The following is a 23455-nucleotide window of genomic DNA, read 5'->3' on the forward strand; positions in this document are numbered from 1 at the left end:
ACACTCGTTCCAGTGTCTAAGACTCGGTTATACCAGAATGTGTTCCTGTCGAGTTCACTGGTAGATCCCGGACGAAACGCACAATCCCTCTCTCCTAAACTTTTTCAAGAACCATCTCCTTCTCGTAATTTAATAGGCCGCTTCATATTCAAGTTTCGCATTGCGCCAGAAATTTCCGTTTTCATTTTCATTTATTGAAATTGTGTTCCTTATAATATGTGTTCTTGAACTTCACTTAGATAATAGAGATTGGTATTGATGTGGCTGCTTTCTCTGGAGGGGTGGAGCAGGGGTGGAGTAACAGCAATCTTTATTATCTTAATAAAGTTCGAGTACACATGTTATAAGAAACGCAACTTCAATAAATAAAAATGAAGACGAAAATTTCTAGCGTAATGCGAAACTTTAATGCATCATAACTTTTGATTCAATACTCACTGCTAAAACGTTTAAAGCCTTGGATATACAGAACTATGATCTTAATAACATATGTCGACATGAAAGTCGTTCGAGGGTTACTCTTTTTGTAAATAAGTACGAAATGTCGAAAAAAAGTTGTTCAGAATTAAGTGCCCTACAACATATTTCATGGTCATCCGAATTGGCGAGGAATCAGTGTTGTAAACAATTAGCAAGCTGTTATGTGTCGGTTCCGACTGAGACAGTTGTAGAGAACCAAAATAAATTCATTCTTATTCAGTATATCATTTCTCAGTAGTGTTGTAAAACGCTCAAGTCCTCGGAGCTTCAAGGTTTAACCTTAAAGGCTGAGTCTTGAAGACTTGGAGTTCAATAAAGCTCGAGTCTTCGAAGCATCAAGGCTCAGTCTCGAAGCTTTCAAAGTGCTGATTGAGCTTTGAGAGCCTTCAACGATCGAGCTGTTATGCTTGAAAATAGTTAAACACTTAAACCGTTTATTGCTATATTAACATGCCATTAAAAATTTCAAATCTGATGTTCAATCTTCAAGGCATTTCAAATTTTCTCGGTTTCAGCTTCTCGGTATGAATATAGCAACAGACGGCACGAATCTTCGAGTTTAAAGATTAGAACGTTAAAGGCTTCAGTTTTTAAAACTCAAGGTTCGAGCTCTGAAAGAACTGGAACCGAAATCGATATAGCTTAGAATCGATATACCTAACAACAGTTATAATTTTATTTTCTTACTCCATGCCTGTTTCAAGAACCGAAACCGACATCATAACTGTTTTCAACTCCTGCCTGCGGGTCGCATGAACCGATCTCATTTACGTTGTAAAATATCTATATTTCCAATTACTTTTAGTGGTATACTGAATCTTGCACAAAGGCCTATCTAACTAATATTTTTATATGTATTTGCTTTCATAAATATATTTTCATGTTGTCAGGTGTTAATGATATTTACGATGTAACAGTTCTCTTAAACAAAAGTAAACTATCTCTTCCTGACTTACCTTACTTTCTTTGGTACACACGTCCCACATTTACACTGAGTAATTGTTCCGCGTGGATTCGTTTTACGCGAATAAAAATCGTGTGAATAGAGTTTGTCGGTACAAACGAAAGCAAAATATTGGAAAGAGAAGTTGGCGTAAGTTTTAGTAGTACGTATTTATTTCACGTAGCTTATCGAAATATCATAATAACATTTCAGAAAAGAAAAGTAAATTTTATTTGGTGTCATTACATTCTGATAATGTAAATTGATATTGCGTCAGTAATAGAGCGTAAATGAGCAATTAGTGTTATAATTTACCAACTAAAAAAAAGATTTAGGTGGAGAAACTGCCGCGTAAATGGAGGAACGTGTGTAAGAGAAAATTCTGAACGTGTTTTCAGACTATTTGCAAGAAGACAGCATTTTAACCCTTGTATCAATGATCAGATTTTGTGAAATGCTTAGCAACTAGGCATTAGGGTACTTCACACATTTTTCTAACCTTGATTTAACCCTTTGTTTTATGATTTATTTCTTCGTAACAACAATCAATAGAATTGCTTCATTGTTGCCTGTTTGCAAAATTATAAGGGAAGTATATGCTTTAAAAGCTTTATGTATATGATAGTAGAACAGTTTTCTATTAATTCATGTACAATGAATGATAGAAGTTATTCATTAAATTGTATTGAAAATTTTCGCAAACTGAACATTTTTTCGAAATTTTATAAGTCATTATAAAACAAGGAGTTAACATTTGCAATAAGTGTCTACTACGGTATACGAGCTAAGTATATGTACAACAATTAAGTATGACGTAGAGGAAACGTTTTTTAATAGATGAAAATAAATTGAGTAAAAATCATACATATGGGAAACGAGTAATCGTTGTGCGTAATCATCGATAACAGCGTTTTCCAATTTGTTAATATTCAAATAAAAATGGAACAAGTAAAACTGTTTTTAATTTAATTTCCTTCAGTGAATATGACTTTTATATTATATTTGCATATTATAAAACGTACGTATCATAAAAAACGAATGTAACATCATTTTCTAGTTTCCTTTTAATATATTAAAATGGCCCCCTAGTTGCTCTACGTTGGGAAACATTGTTCTATGTATAGTAGAGCAATCATGGGAGCAAATCCATTTTAAAATATGGTGCGATTTATTCAGTTTAACGATACAAGTACATGGTTATGACGTATGGAAAGTAACAAGGCAACTCATACAGGCACGTGATATTGTGGATTCTGTTAAATTCAACTTTAATAAAATGTATAAACCTTCTGCAAAGCAGGTGATTGGCAAATACTTTTTCCCATATAAAACAGCATTCACAGGATACATTTTATCAAAACCGTTTTGACAAAATGTATAATAGTATCAGTTGTGGATGTAAACAATTATTATATGGGCAAGCTTATGTTACAGAAAATCGTTAAAGATTTAAATGTTCCAAAAACTTTGTGATTACTTTGACATTACAATTAATTATTGTATGACCTCTCTGGAAAACTTCTTTCATGATGAAAGTTAACAATCATCAACCCTGGAAAAAAATAAAAACTATATAGGCAGCAGGACATGGCAATATCTATTTGAAGTCTATATTTATTTTTTTAGTCAGAAATAAGAAAGTAATGGGTGAAAAAGCAACATAAACAGTCATAATGCAGTCTTATGATAATTAAAAAAAGAGTTAAATTTCCCAATTTTAAGAAAATTACCGTTATTTTAATGAATAAATAATAATGTATTTATCAAAGAAACTGTCAGCACTTACAGGAATTGTACTATAAATTTTTGAGCACACAATGTCCACAAAGAAATACGAATTAGAGAACGAAAATAATGATATTCTATGCATCTACATACATATGTTAAGACATCTGAATCAAAAAGTACGAAAGATACGAGAAATGTAAGTAATTAAACATATTTATAATTCTTCTTTACGCAAATTCTCTTTTTCATAGATAGTCTTACGAAAACTAGAATATTTCAAAAATTTTATTTCTGCGCGTAAAAATCCATAACCTTTTTGTAACATTTTGTAAAGCGTGAAATACATTCACTCCTACGAATCATTTAAAGAACTTATGTAAACTTAATTCTTTTTTTATTCTACTCACAATACAATTTTCGCCATATTAATACCCTGGTGCACCAGTTGAAGAATTAAAAGAAATTTGTCCCGTACCTGAAACTTTCAGTATATATTTTCAGCAATTTTTCAAACTTTTACTTGAATATTAACGTAAGAACAAACATTTAAAAGTATTTTACAATTGGTCAAAAGATAAAAATGAACAATTATTAATTTTCGATTTTCTGAGAACCTGGTTATTGATATAAGGGTTACAATATTGTAATCGTGTTCTTCTTGCGTTTATCGTCTCGTTCTGTCTAGAATTTAATTAAACTTCCTTCAGGTGAAACTGACTACTACTTCGAAACGGGAGCTGAATTCTAGTTAATATTTCTCTCTTTCTGTTCCGACTATTCTCTGCCATTACTTATTCGACTCGCTGCCGTTATAGCTAGGACGATCGGAGACGAATAGACTATCACGTACGAAGATCGATCGGTTCACGAGTCGCTTTCTATTGTTTTTCTTATCTGTCAGGTAGGAGAACTTTTTCTCTTTTTCCACAGTTAGCTGTCTATCGAACTACATACATCTACATACAATCCGTATATCGATGCATGCTCAAATATTTCATCTTTACGAAGAAGACGACTCGCATAATTATCTGTCTTTTTCAAGCCTTTTCATTAAAAATGTCTCAAACATTTTCTCCTGTTGAGACATTTAATACAACTTAGTGAAACGTAGTTAATTCAGACATGATTCATATGATTCAGTAAATAGTAATTAGTAATTTTCTTCCCCTCGAAACTTGTATGAGAATACTTTGAAAAAATTGAAAATCTTGAACAAATACTTTGTTCATTCTTTGGTAAGAATCTTGCATCCTACGAGTGAAATGTCCTGAAACATGTTGGACCGATATCCTATAAGTATAAATATTTTAAACAAATTCCACGTCAGTGTTTTATGGGTATAGACATTTTAAAAAATATAAAGTTAACGTAAGGTTAATGTAATATTCTTACTAGTTTGAAATTACTTCAAGGTCCCGCAATAAAAAGCTTCATTCTCTTGAAGTTTAAAAATTAATTGACTAACTGTAAGATAGCAACATCCCCAGCAGCTGACTAAACAGCCTAACTAACCCCATCCAACACCTCTTTCCCCGAAACCGACAAGAAATCGTATATCGTTGAAGTTCTCGCTAGCAACCATTGAGCTGTAAATAAATTACACTTCTACATAATGCATTTTACATGTTTACAAGGTTTTACAACGAAGGTCGTTCAGATCAGCATTAATTTACAAAAATAAAACATGGACCATTCCTCCATAAATGTAATTTATCACTGCACGAAGTTTTTCTCTCTTCGTCTATCGTTTGAAGCACGCTGACAGTGATATCGATGCATAGACGAATCGAATTGTACACGCGCAATTGTATCTGCACGAAAATTAATTTAACAATTAAAAGTAATTTAGTACACCGAATTTGAATTAATACTGTTAACAAGTACTGGAACTACTTTTTATTCGACAGATTCGAGTTCTGTCGTGATATCGAAAAAAGAAAATATCATTTTCTTTTTATATTGAAAAATATGAAATGAATATTGTAAAAGTAAATAACCGGAGTCAGTTTAGAAGGAAAGTTGGGCGTATCAGCCCGTGAAATTGAACTTACTGTTTACACGAGCTTTCCGATAAACTGATGGAATATCCCTTGCCAACTCCCTAGGGGAAACGGTGGACTATCAGTAAACTATGGGACCTTTCAACAGGCAATTAAGACAGCAATATACCTAGGAATTCAGTGCTACCAGTAATTCTCTAAATTATTATATGACACGAGGACACAGGGACTCTTAAGTCAATTAAGGGTTTCCCTCTAAACATACGGACTGCTGTTCGAGAATAACAATCAGTACAATACACCAAACGAGGGAGGAACCGTGCATGTTTCAGGGTTCGATCAACTTGAGTAACAGTAATTATAGGCGCATACGAAACTGAAAAGTCATACGATAATTGAGAAGCGATATTAATAGTAATTACCATTCTTTTATCGTACATTCGTGCTTAGCTTTATTGTTTATCATGACACTCGATACAGTTGGTAAACTATATTATACATTGAAAACAAAAATTAGTTTGTTGTATAATTTATTTTTATCGGGGAAAATTTTATGAACAATTTTATAATGACTACAAATGTATTTTTTAATAAACTTTACGTTTGACTGTTGGACGACAATTTCGTAGGCACCTGAAACATTTGATACTTGACATGGGGTTACATGTTGAAACGAGATAATACTCTAATAACATTAATATAAGACAAGCCGGGTGGGTTTACTTTTGTAGAAGGGCTCAGAAAGGGACCTTAATAAACGAAAATTAGCAACGCGAAAGAAAATAAAGAACTGCGTTCTCTGTTAATTATTTGCGAGTCTTCTTAGGAATGTTTTGAAACTTGTTAGTAATCCGCCTGCTTCTCCCCGATCTTCGTTCCAAAGATTTAGGAAGAGATGTTGTGGGAAGGTATAATCTTGATTAAAATACCGAAAATGCAGGAAACATATCTCCTTTAATCTGCTTTGTTTAATTCGGCGATTGAACAGATTTTGCATTGTATGTATTAATGTAACTGGCTTATTCGGATCTGAAATACGACGGGCAATCAATAGCCTTTAATGCGATACGGATGAAGTTGAAATAATTTAGCGCGTGCTGCTGCATAATCCATTTTTAATTATTATTAACGAAATATTGTCGAAAATTATTTTCTTGTAAGATTTCTGAGATTCTTAGCTTATACCACGATTATCAACATAATATAATAAATAATAACAATAAATTATATGGAGAATAATGTAATTTATATAATATTAACACCAACCATATCAGGAATCGGTCAAATGACCGGTTTTAACATTTGATTTGAAACCCTGCGCTTTTTTTCGTCCATTTAACTTTATATCAATTCCTATATAGTCCGATTTAATCAGTTTTTCAATTTTTGTCTTTCTTTTTGTTTTCATTTCCACTAAAAAACTGTATCATCTAACTTGTTTATCTTTATTTTGTAACCACTTTGTTACCGTAGCAAAAATGCCGGTATGGTTAGTGTTAATTCACTAGTTTCAAATCAACACTATAAGTAAGCGTTGGCATTGAAAATCCGATTTTTCGTATCCCGGTATAAAATATGGAGTATTTTATATTAATCATGTTTATGCCCCTTCCACCAACGATGACATGTCTTATACATCTTGTGTCAAATTTTAAAATAAAACACTTCGTATCAATAATAAAGGTACACGAGATGTCTCATCCATAGCATCGTTTCTTCGATATAGTGGAACCGAAATATCTCGTCCATTGTAACGAAAGGGTTAATCCTGCCAATAAATGACCATGCGTCGCAAACCTAGACGGTCGAGCATCATGAGTGAAAGAGTTCACTTGCGCCTGTGCACTTTTAAACCCAGAACCGATGGAGCTAACGTGAGAGCTGCACTGTAGGTAAAGCTTCAAAAGTGTTCCGCGCGTTAGTTTACCTGCGCAGTACAGTAAGCATTGAATAATTGCAACACTCGACGGAACCATCGAGAAACGAAGACTTTAGCATGGCAGACATAGAAAAGGACAACAGGAATGAAGGGAAAAGAAAGACTGATTTAAGCTTCAGATCTTTAACTCAAAAATCAAACTCTTTTACTTTTGCCTTTTGATGAATGCAACTTTCATCATCGCGTTTATGTTTTTCTGATATATATGACGCCAAACATGATAGAGTTACGGTCATAATTGCTGGTATAATAAACGACTGTAGTTTTGGATATGGAAAAGGATTGCGAATAGAAAAGAAAGAGGCGTTGAAATCGTCGAGTTCGACAATAGTTGGATCATGTTGCAGCTTTTAACCGCGGCTGGTCATCGAGGGCTATGGTGTGTTGAAAGGAACCTGGTGGGCATATGGTGGGGATGGCGACGTTGTAATTATGAAGAGGTTTCCGATGTTGCAATTATCCAATGTGTATTGTAAATACATTATGCGGCAAACGCGTCGCGGAAAGGATTCGCGACAAGTAACGGAAAAGTTGTTCGGCGTAAACGCGTTGCAGTTTCCGAGACAGTGGCCCTCGTACTATCGTAACGGTCATTAAAACTTGCACGCGCTTTTATGCGATGGTGAGACATGATAACAGAACTGCACCGCCGCGATCTCTTTCTGTTCGAGGACACGTTTATGTGCGGAAGACGAGGTACGAGGCGCCACGTCTCCTCGGCTATTCGATTCTGGTCGCTATTCGGTATTGGGAACAATGGATCTACTGGCTGCTTCACCGCGAGATAGTAATTTTGGGGATTGCGCTGAGGGTATGAAGATATACGGAATATATCAACATTCCAAACTAGTTTCGATTATGACGCGTGTTGATGGATTGCGAAGACAAAGGGAATAGTATGAGTGGCTCAGAATAATAGTGATGTAACTCTTACTTCTGAATTCTGGACAGTGTATAGAATAATCAGATTTTGTAAATTGTTTTTGGATTATTATAATGGATAATCATAATTATTATACATCAAATCAAATAATTAATTATTGTAACATCAAAACTACTGGACAGTAAGGATTTAAGTATTTAAACTATTAAAGTGTTTTTGCGAAAGATTTTCAATTGAATTTGTATATCTGTACAAGCACAAGACTAGGAGACCTTTTGAATCTCAAGAAACCTATTATTCTAATTTTAATAAAAACTTGGAAATAAGTCACTTTAATTGGTCAGTAATTTTAGTGTTAAACCTAGTGTTAAGAGATCTGTCAGTTGCACGTGAATAATTTTCTAAAATGACACAGGAGGAGTCTGACGATGAAAATCCTCGAGGATGATTGATCAATGGCGGAATTACAGGCGCGCGGCTAAGAAAAATGCTTTCCGTGTCTGTTGAACGGTATCGACATTTCCAGGGCTCGTGGCACATATTGGTCGAGTTTTCTGCCTCTTGGGATTCAGATCTTTTCCCCGGAAGATTACACCGAGCGCCGTTACACAGACCGTCGGTTCTATTGCACAGTGTAAACTCGATAATGGGAACTAATTAAAACAAGACGTGCGTTGTTAATTAAAGCAAGAATTGCTTGTGTTACTATTGCTTATTGCCGGCGCATTCCAATTCTCGAGGTTTGCGCAAGAGATTCCGGTGTGCGGTGGAATTACCGGCTTAAGTTAAAAACAGTAGAAACTGTTTTATGGTGTAACCGAGAAGAAGAAATTCTCAATTTAAAGGTACAGGGTGTTTCACTGAGCAGGCTCGTGCTATGATTACATCGTGACCCTCGCATCCATTTCTTTTTAATGGAACAGTGTGCATTTTTGTATGCCAGTTAATTGTAAGAATATTTGTTATATTTTACAAACAAATTATTAATTAATAATATATTATTAACAATGATTTATAACACTTTGTAATGAAATTATTAGGTTCTAGTTGAAACTTGATTTTAAATGATTACATAAAAATCATCTGTGCTTTAATGTTTCTTCTCTGAACACTTCAGTTTGTTTGAAACTAATCGATATTTTAAATAAGTAAGAGACTCGATTGATAAGTAATACACGGCAGCTTTTAAGTAAACAATTACAGAACATACAGAACTGTATAAAAAACTTTTTACGCTTTGAGAGAAATACAAAGTTTTAAGTTGTGGTTGTGTTTCAAATAGTAGAACTATAGTCCCATTTATGAAAAAATTATGTATTTACTTTTCAAGGTAATCAAGACTAATCTTGTTTTTCTTAATGTTGCTAATAGAATTATTTTGTTGCTAATGATTTGTTGGAGCAGAAAATTGTACGAAAAGTGGTTGTCAAATGGCATTTAAAATCTGTAAAAGTTATTCAATCTTAATATATATATTATTGAAGATATAAATCTACTTTCTGTTGCATATCTATTAACCAGAAATGTAAATTCTGCTTATTCTTCTTTTACGTTGGTTTTAATAGTTTAAATGTCCTTAAGCATTCTCAAGCCAAAAATTATAATGATACAAGCCGCAGTTGAGATCATTAGGTGTGAAATTATTTAAAATATATTTACTCTGCAAGCATAAACACGCGAATATTGATGTTTGTTATATTTGGGGTTAAAATACATGAAAAAATAATTTCGAATAAATCAATATGAACCGACTGAAATATTTGTATTATGTTTACTTATTAAAATGTTTCCTGTAGTCAAATATTTTTGTACAAAATTTTCATTGATTTTATAATGCTGACTTTTCTTCTCTTTCCTTTTAGATCCACGAATTCCTCTTCTTATAAAAATGTCAATAACATAAAATATGTCTCTAAGATTTGGAAATAAATTATTCGTTGAAAGTGTCCATGATTGAAGAAGAATAAAACGCATTTTCTAGGTGATTCTCTACAACTTCGCTTTGAAGGTGTTAGGCACGAATAATATTTCACATTTAGTTTTGCCTCTCGAGCGACACGTTTCCTGCATTTTCATCCTGCTCGCTTATTTTCATTCTAAATCATCGGGATGATTCATAACTGACAGACCCAGCCCCGTCTTTCGACGTAACGCGATTTTCGATCCTGCTGGAAATGGAAAATATAGAAGTTGGACGGCCATGATATTTCAACGCTTGTCCGCTTCAATGAAAATTAAATTCCTCTTACTGGTGAACTACATGAACAAATTAATATTTTCTCTCGAATACGGAAGAAAAATATAGAAATTTTAAGTTTGAGTTATTCTGAAAATTGTATAATTTCAATAATTACTAAAAGATTCGAATAAACTAATAGGTACTCAGTTTTAATTGATAGTAAATACATAATCTAATATATAGGCAATTAATTTTTTACAAAAGTTAATGAAGAATTGTAATTAATAGTTTCTATAGTATCAAAAGAAAGGTAAATGAATATTTTGAATTTAATTTAATCTGTTAAGAGAAAAACATTCTGAAAAAAACTATTACTATGATTTCACGAGTTGATAGGAATTGAAAAGGCTAAGGCTTTTTTCGAAAAGTATTGTTTAATTTAAACATAGTGATTACGAATTTGCTGACTTGTTTATAATCTACACACTGTAGATTATATATTATTGTACATACAGATATTATGATTAACGTTAGATGGTATAATTTATACTTTCTTATTACACGTACAATTGACATATATCGATGTTCACATCTTTTGCCATATCCAATTGTTGTATCATAATCGCTGTCTTCAGTAATTATATGACTGTACATGTAATAACGATTTAAGTTAAAAATTTCTTGATACTATTGTAATATACTGATATATTCTGTTATTGATAACATTCTGATAATGTCAATATTCATGGACATAACATCAATATCAATAGCAGCATCCCTATTTAAAAATTCTCCACAGACTCCCTCTTTGAATTACATTTTCCACGTTGACACAAACTCCTCCACATCAATTCTGCTTCCAAAATTAAATATAATAACATTCACATTCTAAGAAAACTTTCAAGGCCTCTCTCCTTCTTCCCAAAAAGAGAAATGGAAACTCTTTCCTGGTATTATACCAGTAGTTTCTATATATCAATACCTAACTTTAAGAAAAAACTTTCCAGACATCCCTGTTGCCAATAAAGGAAGAAAAAGCAATTAAAGCAAACATTTCAGCGATTTGCAAGATTATGACAGACATAAAATCCCTGGAACGAAGAGACCTGGGGTGGTAAGCAGGGGGTGTCCCCCGCGTTAACCGTCCCCTATTAAAGCGAAGAATAAAATCGTTTCTCGGTTGAAAGTGGCCGTGTAATCGCGGGCCCCGCAGCGACTGAACAAGTACTCCGGCTCCGTCGGAGCCGAAAAATAGCTTACCGGCGAGCGTCGCATCGATATAACACCGAACGCCTCAACTATCCCGTCGAGATTGTCCTTTTCTAACGCTGTCAACCACCCCCCCCTACCCCTCTGCCCCCCTCCAGCAAAGTGGATTTCGACGTCTTTCACCCCGGCGAAAATAACAAAATTGTCCCGGAACTCTGAACGACCTTCGAGGTTCTTACCGTCCCACATGATTTCTCTTTCACGCTCTCTCCCCATCCGGAGATTCTCAAGGGAGCTGCCTCTCGAACAGGATACTTAACGTCAGGCACAAATACGGTTGCTTGTATATACATATAACGCACGTACATATACATGTGTATATACATATACATATATGTAGAAATATTTACACAGAGCGACATCGAAAACAGACGGACATTGTAACACAACGCTTGCCAGAGCCGGATGCTTAATTATCGTGGTTCTTGTAATAGGTACCTATTAGAGGGACAGCGTCCGAGGTCGTCGGCATGCTTTCTGCCACGAGGTTCAGGAAAACTGTCAGCGACAGCAGAATGGTCACCCCTGCGATAGTCGAAAAAATATGCACGTGTCAAGATGGGTGTTTTCTGTTGGTAGTGTGGTTTTCATGGTTGATCAGGGACCAGGGGTTACGTTTCAGTCCAGATTTGAGACGATTTACAAAGACACCTAAGGGTACAATTTCTTCATGTGCATTATTTTTGCTTTTGGCTTCTTTTTAGGAATTGTGGAGATGGACAGTTTTACTGATGAGACACTTCTTCCTATTGGATAAGGTATTTACAGGATTGTACAAAGGTATTGACACTATTTTTACTGAAGATGTTAAAAGACACCATTTAAGATGTGAACTTAAAATCGTTTTCTATGTTTAATTGTTTCTCCTGAGTTGAATTGTCGACTTTTCCTATAGTGATTTTAAAATTACTACAGTGCTGTATGTTTTTCTTGACATCCTTTTGGATCTGGTTGAAATTTTAAAAGTCTGTTGAGATCTTCGGTAAACACTGTTAAATAAGCATGATTACTTTTGAATTAGGAACTCACACGACTATATATAATTGAGGTGTTAATTCGTTGAGTTGTGTAGCGATTAGTATTCGAGTGGTATATGATTTTTTTCGGCAGAAAGGAAAGTTAGTATTATATATATTTTAAAGTAATGTACGAAAAATCGTACGATACTATTAAATGTTGCTTTAAGTATGAAGTATTTTACGAAATACTAAACATATAAAATAATTTTGAAGTTAAAATTACACTATGAAAACAATGATTATCAGTTATGTACCTATCTCTCCCTATCTTTAAATTTATATCGATATATTTTACAAGATAAAATTTATATATTAATTTTAATTCTGCAAATACTTACAATACTTTAAGTAACAGAATAAACAAATTGATTATCTCCAACAAGGGACTCTGTTATGTTGTTTACATGCTAAATTTTATATTCATATCAACTGTCCTTTTGCTTTATTCTCGATTACACGTTATCTGAACATTGATTCCCAGAGAATCGTTTTTTCAATACACTTTGTATAGAAATTATTTCGATGATAATGTTTGAAGATTAATTTAATCCGAAACGAGTGTTTGATGCATTCATTTTAAGAAGACTGCACGATAATCTGAATTTCATCTGCGAGATAGTACAGACTATTTGAAAATTAACAACCCTCAGTATTACGAGAGATTTTATATTATGTACCGAAGCTTTATGCTTCCTTATCCTACGCTGAGCTTTACTGCGCCCGTTTAAGATAGAAATGACGAAAGTCAAGATTGCCACTTAACATTACTGCTTAACAGTCCCGTAATGTTGAGACTGGAGGGAAACGTTTCAATGTGAATGGACTAGTACGTCTTGTACACATTGCGGAAACGCTTAAAAGGATCGAAGCCATTGTTCAAGCTATTGAAGCGGAATAGTTATTTTCTAGAACGTAAGCTTATAGCTCCAAGACATTTTTCTTTCAGCACTGACACTGAGGCTCCTTCTAGTGCTAAATATTCTTCTGTATCTGTATAAAATTGGCAAATTAATTTATGCTTGCTTTTATTTCTTTCCGAAACTATTCCTTAATTTATATTAATGAAACAATCTTATATTCTTTATGAAATTTTCTACTTGAATTCTGTACTTGAGGTAAATGGCAGCCAGTATGTAATTACAAGTATTTCTTTCAGATATAATTATTAAGACATATTTTTTAATAACATTTTTTCAAATAATTCCTTTAATAAATTATCAATGTTATTGACAAAGTAAACAACAAAGAAAAAAGACGAACGAAATTTATAGAAGACTTTAAGACTTATTATTGATAAAAATATTTTACTTTACGTAACTACAACTTGAATACAAGAATTTTAATATAAGAGTCGTGAATAAAATTATTTTAATAATCATAATAATCTTTTTTAATACTGTTTTATTTGTTTTTATTAATTGTTACATCTTTATTATTTTTGTAATGTTTACATTCACTTATCGGAAAATAAAAGCCACACAAGACTGATAATAACAACAACACATTAATAATAATAACATCAACAATAATAATAACGATAAATTGAAGTTTACAACGCATTTCCTCATACAAAGACAAAATTATTCGGTTATCTAACACTTCCATCGACAAACTGGTTTCAATCACACGATTGCGTTGAAAACAAATATTACTGTTACAGTTGCCAGTTTTTCAATTTGTAATTCCTCGATCAAAGGACATTCGCAGCGAGATTGCGAAGCCACAACTTAGACTCGCCACGTTTCGAGAAACATGTCTTTAGCGAGCCTAGCGTGGGTAATTCTTTCAGTGGAAACTTCCGTTTTGCTTTAAGTGGCTGTCTCCGCTTGATCAAAGCAAACATTTTCCGCCATTATGCGCCAGTTTTTGCGCGTCTCGTGTCTCCCGTGATTGATAAACGAGCAGATTTACGCCGACAAAGAAGCTGTGGCTGAATGGACCTCTTTAATCACCGTTGCTACTGCTATGTCACTGGCAGCATTGTTAATTATACTACTCAACTCGGTTCCAGTACGATTTCAATCCTTCAGTTACGGTGGAGCTAGTCGTTAAGTTACACCGCTGTATAAACAATTCTACTGTGATGTGTGAATCAACACATTGGCGATCGGAAAAATTGTCACTTTTCGAACAGCCCTTGCCGATAAAAATGGAGGAAATCTTAAGTTAATTATTACAAATTTCTGACATTAAAACTGGGACAAGAATTAGAAAATTTGTTTTGAAATACTGGTCTTGTAACGATCTCTTCGAAATGAAGAACTTTGCTTTAAAGAAGTTGCAAATCGAAAAACGTAGAAGAATATCAGAATAAGATATTTTGAAAGAATAGAATTTGAAACGACGTAAATTACGTCAGCGATCGCGAATATGTTAATAAGTTACCTCAGAAAGTTAATTTTTTATGCACGTTTACAGATTTATTTTTAATTGTATTATTATAAAACATGCCCAATATCTACAGCTATTAAGATGATTATGACAAAATATTCTTTGGTGTTGACTGCCAGGAAAATTTTGAGCATTTCATATGTCACTTTGTATTAAAGTTAAACAGAATATTTAAATATTTAACACTTTTATTCGTCAGTAATTATATTACAATATTGTAATTATTTTCGGAATTATGAATTATAAAAATTTTCGAGGAATACATTAGTGTCCAGTATGGTGATCAACTGAAGTTGTTAAGGGTAATTCACTCTGTAATGTAATCGTTTAATGGATCACAAAAATATTTTTTAAACCTGTTGTAACAATACTAATACTTTGGAGATTATGTAATGGTTCCTTAAATGCCAATAATTAAAGTTCAAAAAGTGGTTCAGAACATCAATTTAATTTCTAACTGCTATTCTTTTAACCTGAATGTGGGCCATTCACCCACAATAAAAAAATCCACGAAAAAAGATTCACAATAAAAAAGAAAGGTGTACAGACTGTTTTAATATAACATAGAATAGAGATTGAATGAATGGAGTGTAGAGGCAAAGCAGCTTTTTTTTAACGAAGCTTTCACTGAAATAACGCAATCCTCATTCGATATTTTAAATTTGTTCTGTCGAACATAAGCTTTGATGATTACGGTAATTCACATTTATTTGTCGGCAGCTTCAAAGATATACGTTTTATTAAATTCCACGTTATTTCTGGAAGTGTGTTGAATAAATATTGCACATAAGCAATGATAATGAAAATAAAGTTAAAAAGTTTTAAGTATTTGACTTTTTAATGTACCGAAATAATTGTATTAAAATATCCATGATATACATGAATTAATAGATAAATATAAGTGCCTTTTTAACACTAAAGCTACCAGACGGGTCAATATGACCCACTGTAAACTGAAACTGAATTGTAGATCAATTGAAATCTCGATAAATGTACTCTTAGAGTTTCTATAAAGAAATTTCGGAAGGTCAATTGAACTGCTCGGTAGTTTTAGTGTTAAAATTTGTTTAATTAGAAGAAGGTTTATAAAATGTCCCAAACATTTGTTTGCGATCTAAAATATTCATATTTCCAATTAAAAAAAAATACACGAAAGCACAATGTATATTGTACATAAAAAGAATTTCAATTTATAGAGAACAGTCATTACAGGCAACGAAATAGGATTATTGCTTTGAATTCAATGAAATTATCACAACTCCCATGGCCCAAAGAGCAAACTAAAAATATTTCACAGAATCTCGCATTGAATTACCAAAGGTAATAGATGAAGGGGAACCTATCTGTGTGCAATAATCGCGGAACCCGCGAGTGTACGATATTTTGAAATGAATATGACTTTATATTTGGTTAACATAATAATTAAAATTTCCGTCGCAAACGTGCCCTATCAACGTGTTGAGTACTGAGCGGAGTACGCGAAACCCATGGGACTAACCAGATCACGTTTATTATCAGAGAATTTACACGTAGAAAGATAAACATTAATTGCCTGTCCACGTTCAACAAATATTGCGGATATCGTGCAAACACGTGCATAGAGGTAACTGCATATACGTAGATTTGCATGATTTCCGTACAGAGGAACTTCGGAGACAGATTAACACGTTCCGGTTATAGCATTTTGAACGGATGAACGTTTCAACGGTGTTGGGGTCTCTCAGTTTCCTGAAGCTTGGCGAACAGATTAAGCTTCTGTGGGTCCACGTTTGCTTTAAGACAGCTGCAAGTTCCCTGTTTCCCAGTGCCGCATTATAGACCAATTAGTTCGATAAAAATCACAGAAAACGTCTGTACAAGAATCTACATATTTACTTTTACGTGTTCTTTTTATCGTGAGATAGCGTAGATAGCAGAAAACTATTTTCACACTCGAATAGACACTTTTTACGTGTAAAAATTTAAGAAATTTTCAATTTAAAGAAATTTCAAGTAAAAAACTTCAATTAGAATTAAAGAATGAAAAATTTATTTAATGAGATTCTTTATTTATATTTATAATTCTTTTGTGAATATAATTTAATGTAAGATATCTTATTTGATTATATATTTTTTGATTTTACTAACGCATATTTTTATTATTTGCGTTATCTTTTATCGTAGAAATACGACTGGACAGTAATTTATTAAATACGCTGAACTTCATTGGGGAATTATATTTAACATTATGTTTAAATTCCATTTAATCAGGTATTATTCGGAAGTTATTTTCTTTTTCACAGTTGTCGACAATTTTTAGTACTTTCCAAATTATTTTATTAGTTAACAGTAATGTTCTTGTTACACTGATTCTGTTATCAGTTCCAAATAAATTAATTTCACATTAGTATTTGGGCTTGATTGGAATAGTAAGCCGCGATAATTCCTTACACTCAAACCGTAACGCTCGAAAATAAACAAGCCCTTCGTTAATCTTCATGACAAGAGCAATTACACGCAATTTGTATTACACGAAACGACGAAATGCCCGAAGATGGATTAATACGTCGAATTAGGGACACAATAGTGCCGATGCCACGAGCATGCAACCGTCCAAGTCATTAATAACATTACTCCAGGGTAGTTGACTCGAAATTCGAAAATTGCCGCGAAAATTAATCTCAGCCGCGCATTACTCATTTATTAATATTCTAATTTGATATTCTGTAACTATTTTACTTTCTGATGAAAATATGTTTTATTTTGTGATGAAAATAATTTAAAGTATCAAATTAGAAAAAAATAGCTAAGCAATTTGAAATACCTAATATCATTTATGGCAAATAATGTGTGGGCTTAGTAACCAACTTATTGATATAGATTACATGCTTTAAATTAAATTGTTAAATACTTCCACACGATAGCGAGAATATTTAACTGTACCTTTGGATAATTTTTCAGCACCAAATCTCCCATAAATAAGTACTCTACATAAATAGTCAAATTAGTTTATGTTCCATTTATTTCGTATAAGTTTCATTACATCCGAATTAATAAATTTAACACGGACGACATTAGCATTTTACCCCACTGAACATTAAGCTACTTACGTTAAAAATTATTAGTTTAATAGATATTTTAATTTCAACATTACGTAGATCTATTTACATTTAGCTTTGCGTATCCTTTATAGTTGTAATTTTTTTTAAATGCACTTTCTTCGCGACTAAATTTCAGCCATATACAGTTTCTCACAATTGTAAACTGAACTCGACAAATTCACAAGTTACTCCATTTTTCAGAATATAAGTTAAATATCACTTTTCCATTAAAAATCGTGAATCTTTAGAGTAAACATAGACATAGGTCAAGCATCAAATTCTCCTCTTTTTCTAATGAAATGATACCGATGATGCATCGAATCGTTAAACAAAAGTTTCGACGTTTGTTTACAATAAATAACAAGAAGAGTTCGTTCTCAACCGTTCGCTGTCTGAATCAAAACTAATTGAAAATGAGAAAAGAAGTGTCCTTTGTACACGTTATAATAATTTGAAAACAGATGTTTCGAAGAAAACAATTTGCTTATTAACAACATACAAACACGTCGAAACTTTTGCATCAACTCACTAGTCTTGTCAAGCGCAGTTGTAGAAGAAATCACAGGATAAGAGGTTAAAAATATAGCTTTCCTTAGTTGCGTGACAACGAATAAACACAACCCCTCTGAAAGTGTTGAGTAAGTGACAGTCAGCACGAGAGGAGCCCGTACAATTTCCGTTTCGGTTACGGTTTCAATTCCAGGAAGACTAAGAGTAATTCGGTCCACGGCGAAGGTGGGGGGTTTAATCCAACAGGTACAGCCTCAATAATTCGCTTGACACAGATTTACCGCAGAAGTTCAGGTCCCCCTTTCCGTCGCGGTCCCAGCGGGTGACTTTAATTCGTTTAAAGCCTGTTTTCGACACTGGCCGGATAAGAGTTTCGAGGTCACATTTCGATGGGATCTTCGGGGGTAGCAAACCGCGACAAGATGCATCCGATGCAGGCTGCAGACCGCCAATAACATTCAGGGTTGTTTGGTACGTTGGCGAGCAGACCGGCAACAGGGGATGATTCAGGATAGCCGGCAATTAGTTCCTTACAGTTAGCTCCTGAACATTCGTTCGGGCTAATACATACCTCCTGTAGCTACATTACCGACGACAGCCAGGCGCGATAACCCGTGCATAATTAATGCTCAACACTAACCATACCTCGAACCAATAAAAGATTGGCTTTTAAAATTTGATTAAAAAGTCTGCGTTTTCTTTCGTTCATTTAACTCTGTGTCGATTCTTATATTATCCGATTAAACAGTTTTACAATTTCTGTCTTTCCTTTTGTTGCTGTTTCCACTAAGAAAAAGGTATCGTCTAACTTGTTCAATAAGGGTTAAGGTGGGTTAAAAACAGTTTGAAATTTGTCAGAAATCTCGCCAATTTATGCTTTTAATTCTGGTCGTGATGTCACCTGAAATTCCCAGTCGCGTGTAACACGCTCGCATTCGGCGAATTTCGGCGTAAATATGTCGCCGCGACGCCACGGCGGTTGCGCGGGGCTAACGAACTGTTCGAAAATTAACAAACGAGCCGCCGCCTCACGCCGAACGAAATGAATCTACCGCGCGTTACGCAGTTTTACGGGCGTTCGGAAATTTATGCTGCTAGCCACGGACATTTTCTGTGTTTAAGGATCGTTCATTTCTCCGGTAATGTATGATGATGTTGTAGCGGATTTATGAGAACGGAGATTTGGGAGTTGTGGTTTTTTTATGGGAATCAAGAAGATTTATGTGAACCGGACTTTCCAGAAATTAACACGTTTGCCGGCAACGTTATATATTTGTAATCGCTGTATACTTATGCAAATTTTAATTTTTAGGAACGCAACTGGAAAAATACAATTACTATGGAAAATTGTTTTTTTTAGCATATGCTATAAAAAGCACTACAATTTTAACAGCTTATATATTTTTTCATATTCTGTAAAATATTTATAATTTTTCAGTTTGAAATATCTTTTAAGTGCACGGAAATGTATCTTTGGTTTGCATTTTTGATAAAAGTATGTGTAATTCATTATACAGATATTATGCGTCGTCATAATGCAAGTTGTTGCTTTCTGAAATGGTAAATGTATAGATGAGTTACCCACTCACCAATTGCAATGACCTTGAAACATGTTGGCAAGGACGTTATTCTAAACAACTTCTTCCCATACATGTAATACCCGGACTCTTTTACTTTTCAAGATAATCGCATAAGTATGTCTGGGAAACGGAAGCTATCGAAATTATGTACAAAAAGGAGAAACTTTTATATGACCCTGACGTAATTTTTAGATTCAATTACTTCATCTGGACATTTACCTCCGAAAGTAAATAACTTTTCTTTTGTACAGTTTTCTCCTTTGAATATTTTATTACGGCGCCACGTTACTTATTATTATATTAAATAGCAGTAGTGGACACGATAGTGAAGAAAATTCAGAAAAATAGAAAATTATTTTTTTTGTTACATTAACAGTTTAATCGTACTACTCTATACACATGTACTGATAAAGAAGGATTTTACATCATTCGTTAAGTGAAATGAAAGATGTTTAATCAGTCTTAAAATTAAACCTTCCAATTATGAAAATCGAAAGCGAGAAAGAGTTATTTGTACAAGTAAAAATAGGAATTTCAAGTTAGTTTTTTTTTGTGTTCAAGGTTTTGCATTCCATTCTAGAAAAAATTAATCCTTAATCTTTAAAAAAACTCACAAGTCGTTCTCCTATAATAATCAAGTTTTTTATAAGATTATTTATATAAGTTAATTTAATCTCGTGTCATAAGTTCATATTTAAAACCGCTATATATTTAATTTTGTCAACATATTTATTTAAAGAAATCATGTCTTCAATTAATTCTGTACTGGCATGTATGTAGGTATAGCATACATTCATTTATGAAAGCATGTGCGTCCCAAAAACACTTCAGAGAGAACGAAAGCTTGTGTTTTCTTCTCTCTCGCTGTCTCTTTATCTGTCTCTTTCCTTTTGTCGACTGGGTGCTTGCAGCGAAATTACACTAGGTCACCCCGTCACTTCATACGTCACATTGTCTCACGGATCATTTACGGATTTCTCGGAGATAACTGGTTGCACTCACTCGGAAACAACAAGTTGCATGATTTGTGTCTATGCAGAGAAGAAGTTGACGTTTACTACACTCTAGAAATGAATTTTCCTCCAGATATTTCTACAGTCGCTGTATTAAAAATAATAAACACTGTTTTCCTTATTAATTAAATGGTTCATAAAATACTATAATATAATACTTAATTTAAATAAATGAATGAAAACATTTTGCATGAATTAACATATTAAGAAATATTAATAACAAGTGCCAAGTATTATTTTAAATGCTGCTCAAAACGTTCATCAATTAGAAATGAAATTAAAACTACTGTTCATTTTAAGTACAGCATTTATACAGTAGTAAATAAATAAATTTTCTATAAATTAGTTATTACTAAAACATCATCATTTTATAGAATACTACAATTATCTAGAGACTACATTCTAAAGAGACATAAAATCATCTTTAATACCTCTTCCCTTGCTTCGATTTTCTAAAATCATATTTAATTTTCTTTTGCATACGTACACAAACGCGAAGCAAAAAGTTACTACATTCGCTGTTAACACTAGAACTACCATACCCATCAAAATGATGAGTTTTAGTACTGTTCTTGTTTTGCAATTACTGCTGTCTTAAGAGTGTTAAATATCCAAAATGATTTTAAAAGTAAATAGTTTCACTTTAGTACTATAATGATTGTACAAAGAAACCGAAAAAAATCTATTGTTACAATTTTTACAAGGACTACATATTAATCATATTAAACGTTTGGTAGTTCTAATATTAATACGTACGAAATTATAACTGTTGCGATTATTCCGCGAGACAACGTCAACATCAGTTCCATCAACGGTACCATAAATATATCCGAGTAAAGTATTCCATTTTAGAGTGGTTGTACTGCGTACACGATGAAATATGCATCGTTTACTGGAAGAAAACTGTTCGGTCTGCCTCTTTTTCATCGAATATATTAGAGACAAGAATGTGCAGCGTTATTCGAGGTACATCCTCTATCGAGAAGCTTAATTGTAGCTACAGTGTAGTACGAGGCTTCGCTAAGATGAGTAATTTCGTATCTTATTTGACAGTTTCGAGTAAGACAGACTGAATGGGATAGCTTTACAGAAAGACCACTTCATTCTCCTGACCTAACTCCATTAGATTCCTTCGGTTCGACTAACATGAAAAGCCCTGTTCACTGATGTCTTACATCCGACGCGAGGAGCCAGCTGATAACATCGCTGAAGGTACCATTCACAATTTCGTGATGCGGTCCACCTCGACCGGCATGTAAGATCAACGTTATTCAGATTGAAACTCCAACGTTGGTAAGTGAGAATCGAGAATTCGCTGCTGTTGTTGTATTGCAGGCAGTAGATCATTTAAGATTTAAATCTAAGGTTGAAATATTTTAGGTGTTTTTAATATTGAAGTAAAATTGGGAAGAAAATATTTGCTGTTAGTGAGAAAATATTGTAGATAAGCCATTTTCTCTAGATAATATTTTACAATATTAAAGTGATAGGTGATATTTAAGATTGAAACTTGAAAAGTCGATATTTGTAATAATATTGCAAAATTCTTTAATGAAAAAGTATTTGCTGTAGTTAGTATAAACTGGCATGTATCGTGACGAAGATTTTCTTTTTGAAGTTATGCTTTCCAACGTTTCGAAATGAAGGATATTTCTTTGAACAGTGTTATAGAGTTCTTCGCAAACATCATCTGTTAAAGAACTTAATATACGTCAATCGTAAATTTAACGAAATATTAAGATTTAATAAAAAAAGCTTATTGAGAGTACAGCAGCAGTACCATTTCTTTGAGTTAATATTAAAGTTGAGGTTGCACTGTGATTGGTTTCTTTTTTGTAATTCCTAATTTAGTAAGCCGTTGGATGCTTGTTCTTTAGTCTCCTTTCGAGTGTTGTTCTGTGTGCATCCTTGATGAGGAAGTTGGGGTGATTGTAGATTTTTTCTGATTTTTTTTTGGCATATGTTGTTACTTCTTCTCTTACTATTCGAATGGATAGTTCTTTTCGAATGTCTTTGTTTCTTATATATATCATGGGGCATTTACAATTGTTCGAAGTACAGTATTTTCGCGATTAGTACTCGATCCGATCTGCAGGATTAATGCTCGGTAGTCATTCCCACCGTTGAGAGGCGAGTCCTCTCAACAAGTCAAGAAGTTCGACGGTCGAGCAGTTGTAATATGATACGCTGTTCAGTGACAGGAGATATCGGTGAGACAATATTAATGCAATTACGAGATATTTTTATAAGGGTGTTTTTGCGAATGAAATTTTTTCTAACGCATTTCTGCGATTTTTTTTATTAAAACAAAACAAACAAGACACATACTTTAAGTCACAATTTACTAGATGAAAATAGATTATTATGATTTATTGGATAAGTAAATATGTTCAAAAATATATCGTGTTTGATCTCGTTAAATCTTACAATTGAATTGGTAA

General features: G+C 33.4%; 1 protein-coding gene across 4 annotated transcripts in view; it reads right to left on the reverse strand.

The window, feature by feature from the left end:
• nAChRalpha6 (nicotinic acetylcholine receptor alpha6) overlaps positions 1 to 23455 on the reverse strand; it is a 566449-nt gene that overhangs the window by 149215 nt on the left and 393779 nt on the right. For 2 of the 4 annotated variants that reach the window (XM_076373172.1, XM_076373162.1), the window contains exon 9: positions 11860 to 11946. The exons of the other annotated variants lie outside the window; for them this stretch is intronic. In XM_076373172.1, the coding sequence (XP_076229287.1) occupies positions 11860 to 11946 (87 nt within the window). The remainder of the gene's footprint in view (positions 1 to 11859; positions 11947 to 23455) is intronic. 4 annotated transcript variants of the gene reach the window in all.

The sequence above is a fragment of the Nomia melanderi genome, chromosome 1 (genome assembly GCF_051020985.1).
Source record: "Nomia melanderi isolate GNS246 chromosome 1, iyNomMela1, whole genome shotgun sequence".
Classification (NCBI taxonomy): domain Eukaryota; kingdom Metazoa; phylum Arthropoda; class Insecta; order Hymenoptera; family Halictidae; genus Nomia; species Nomia melanderi.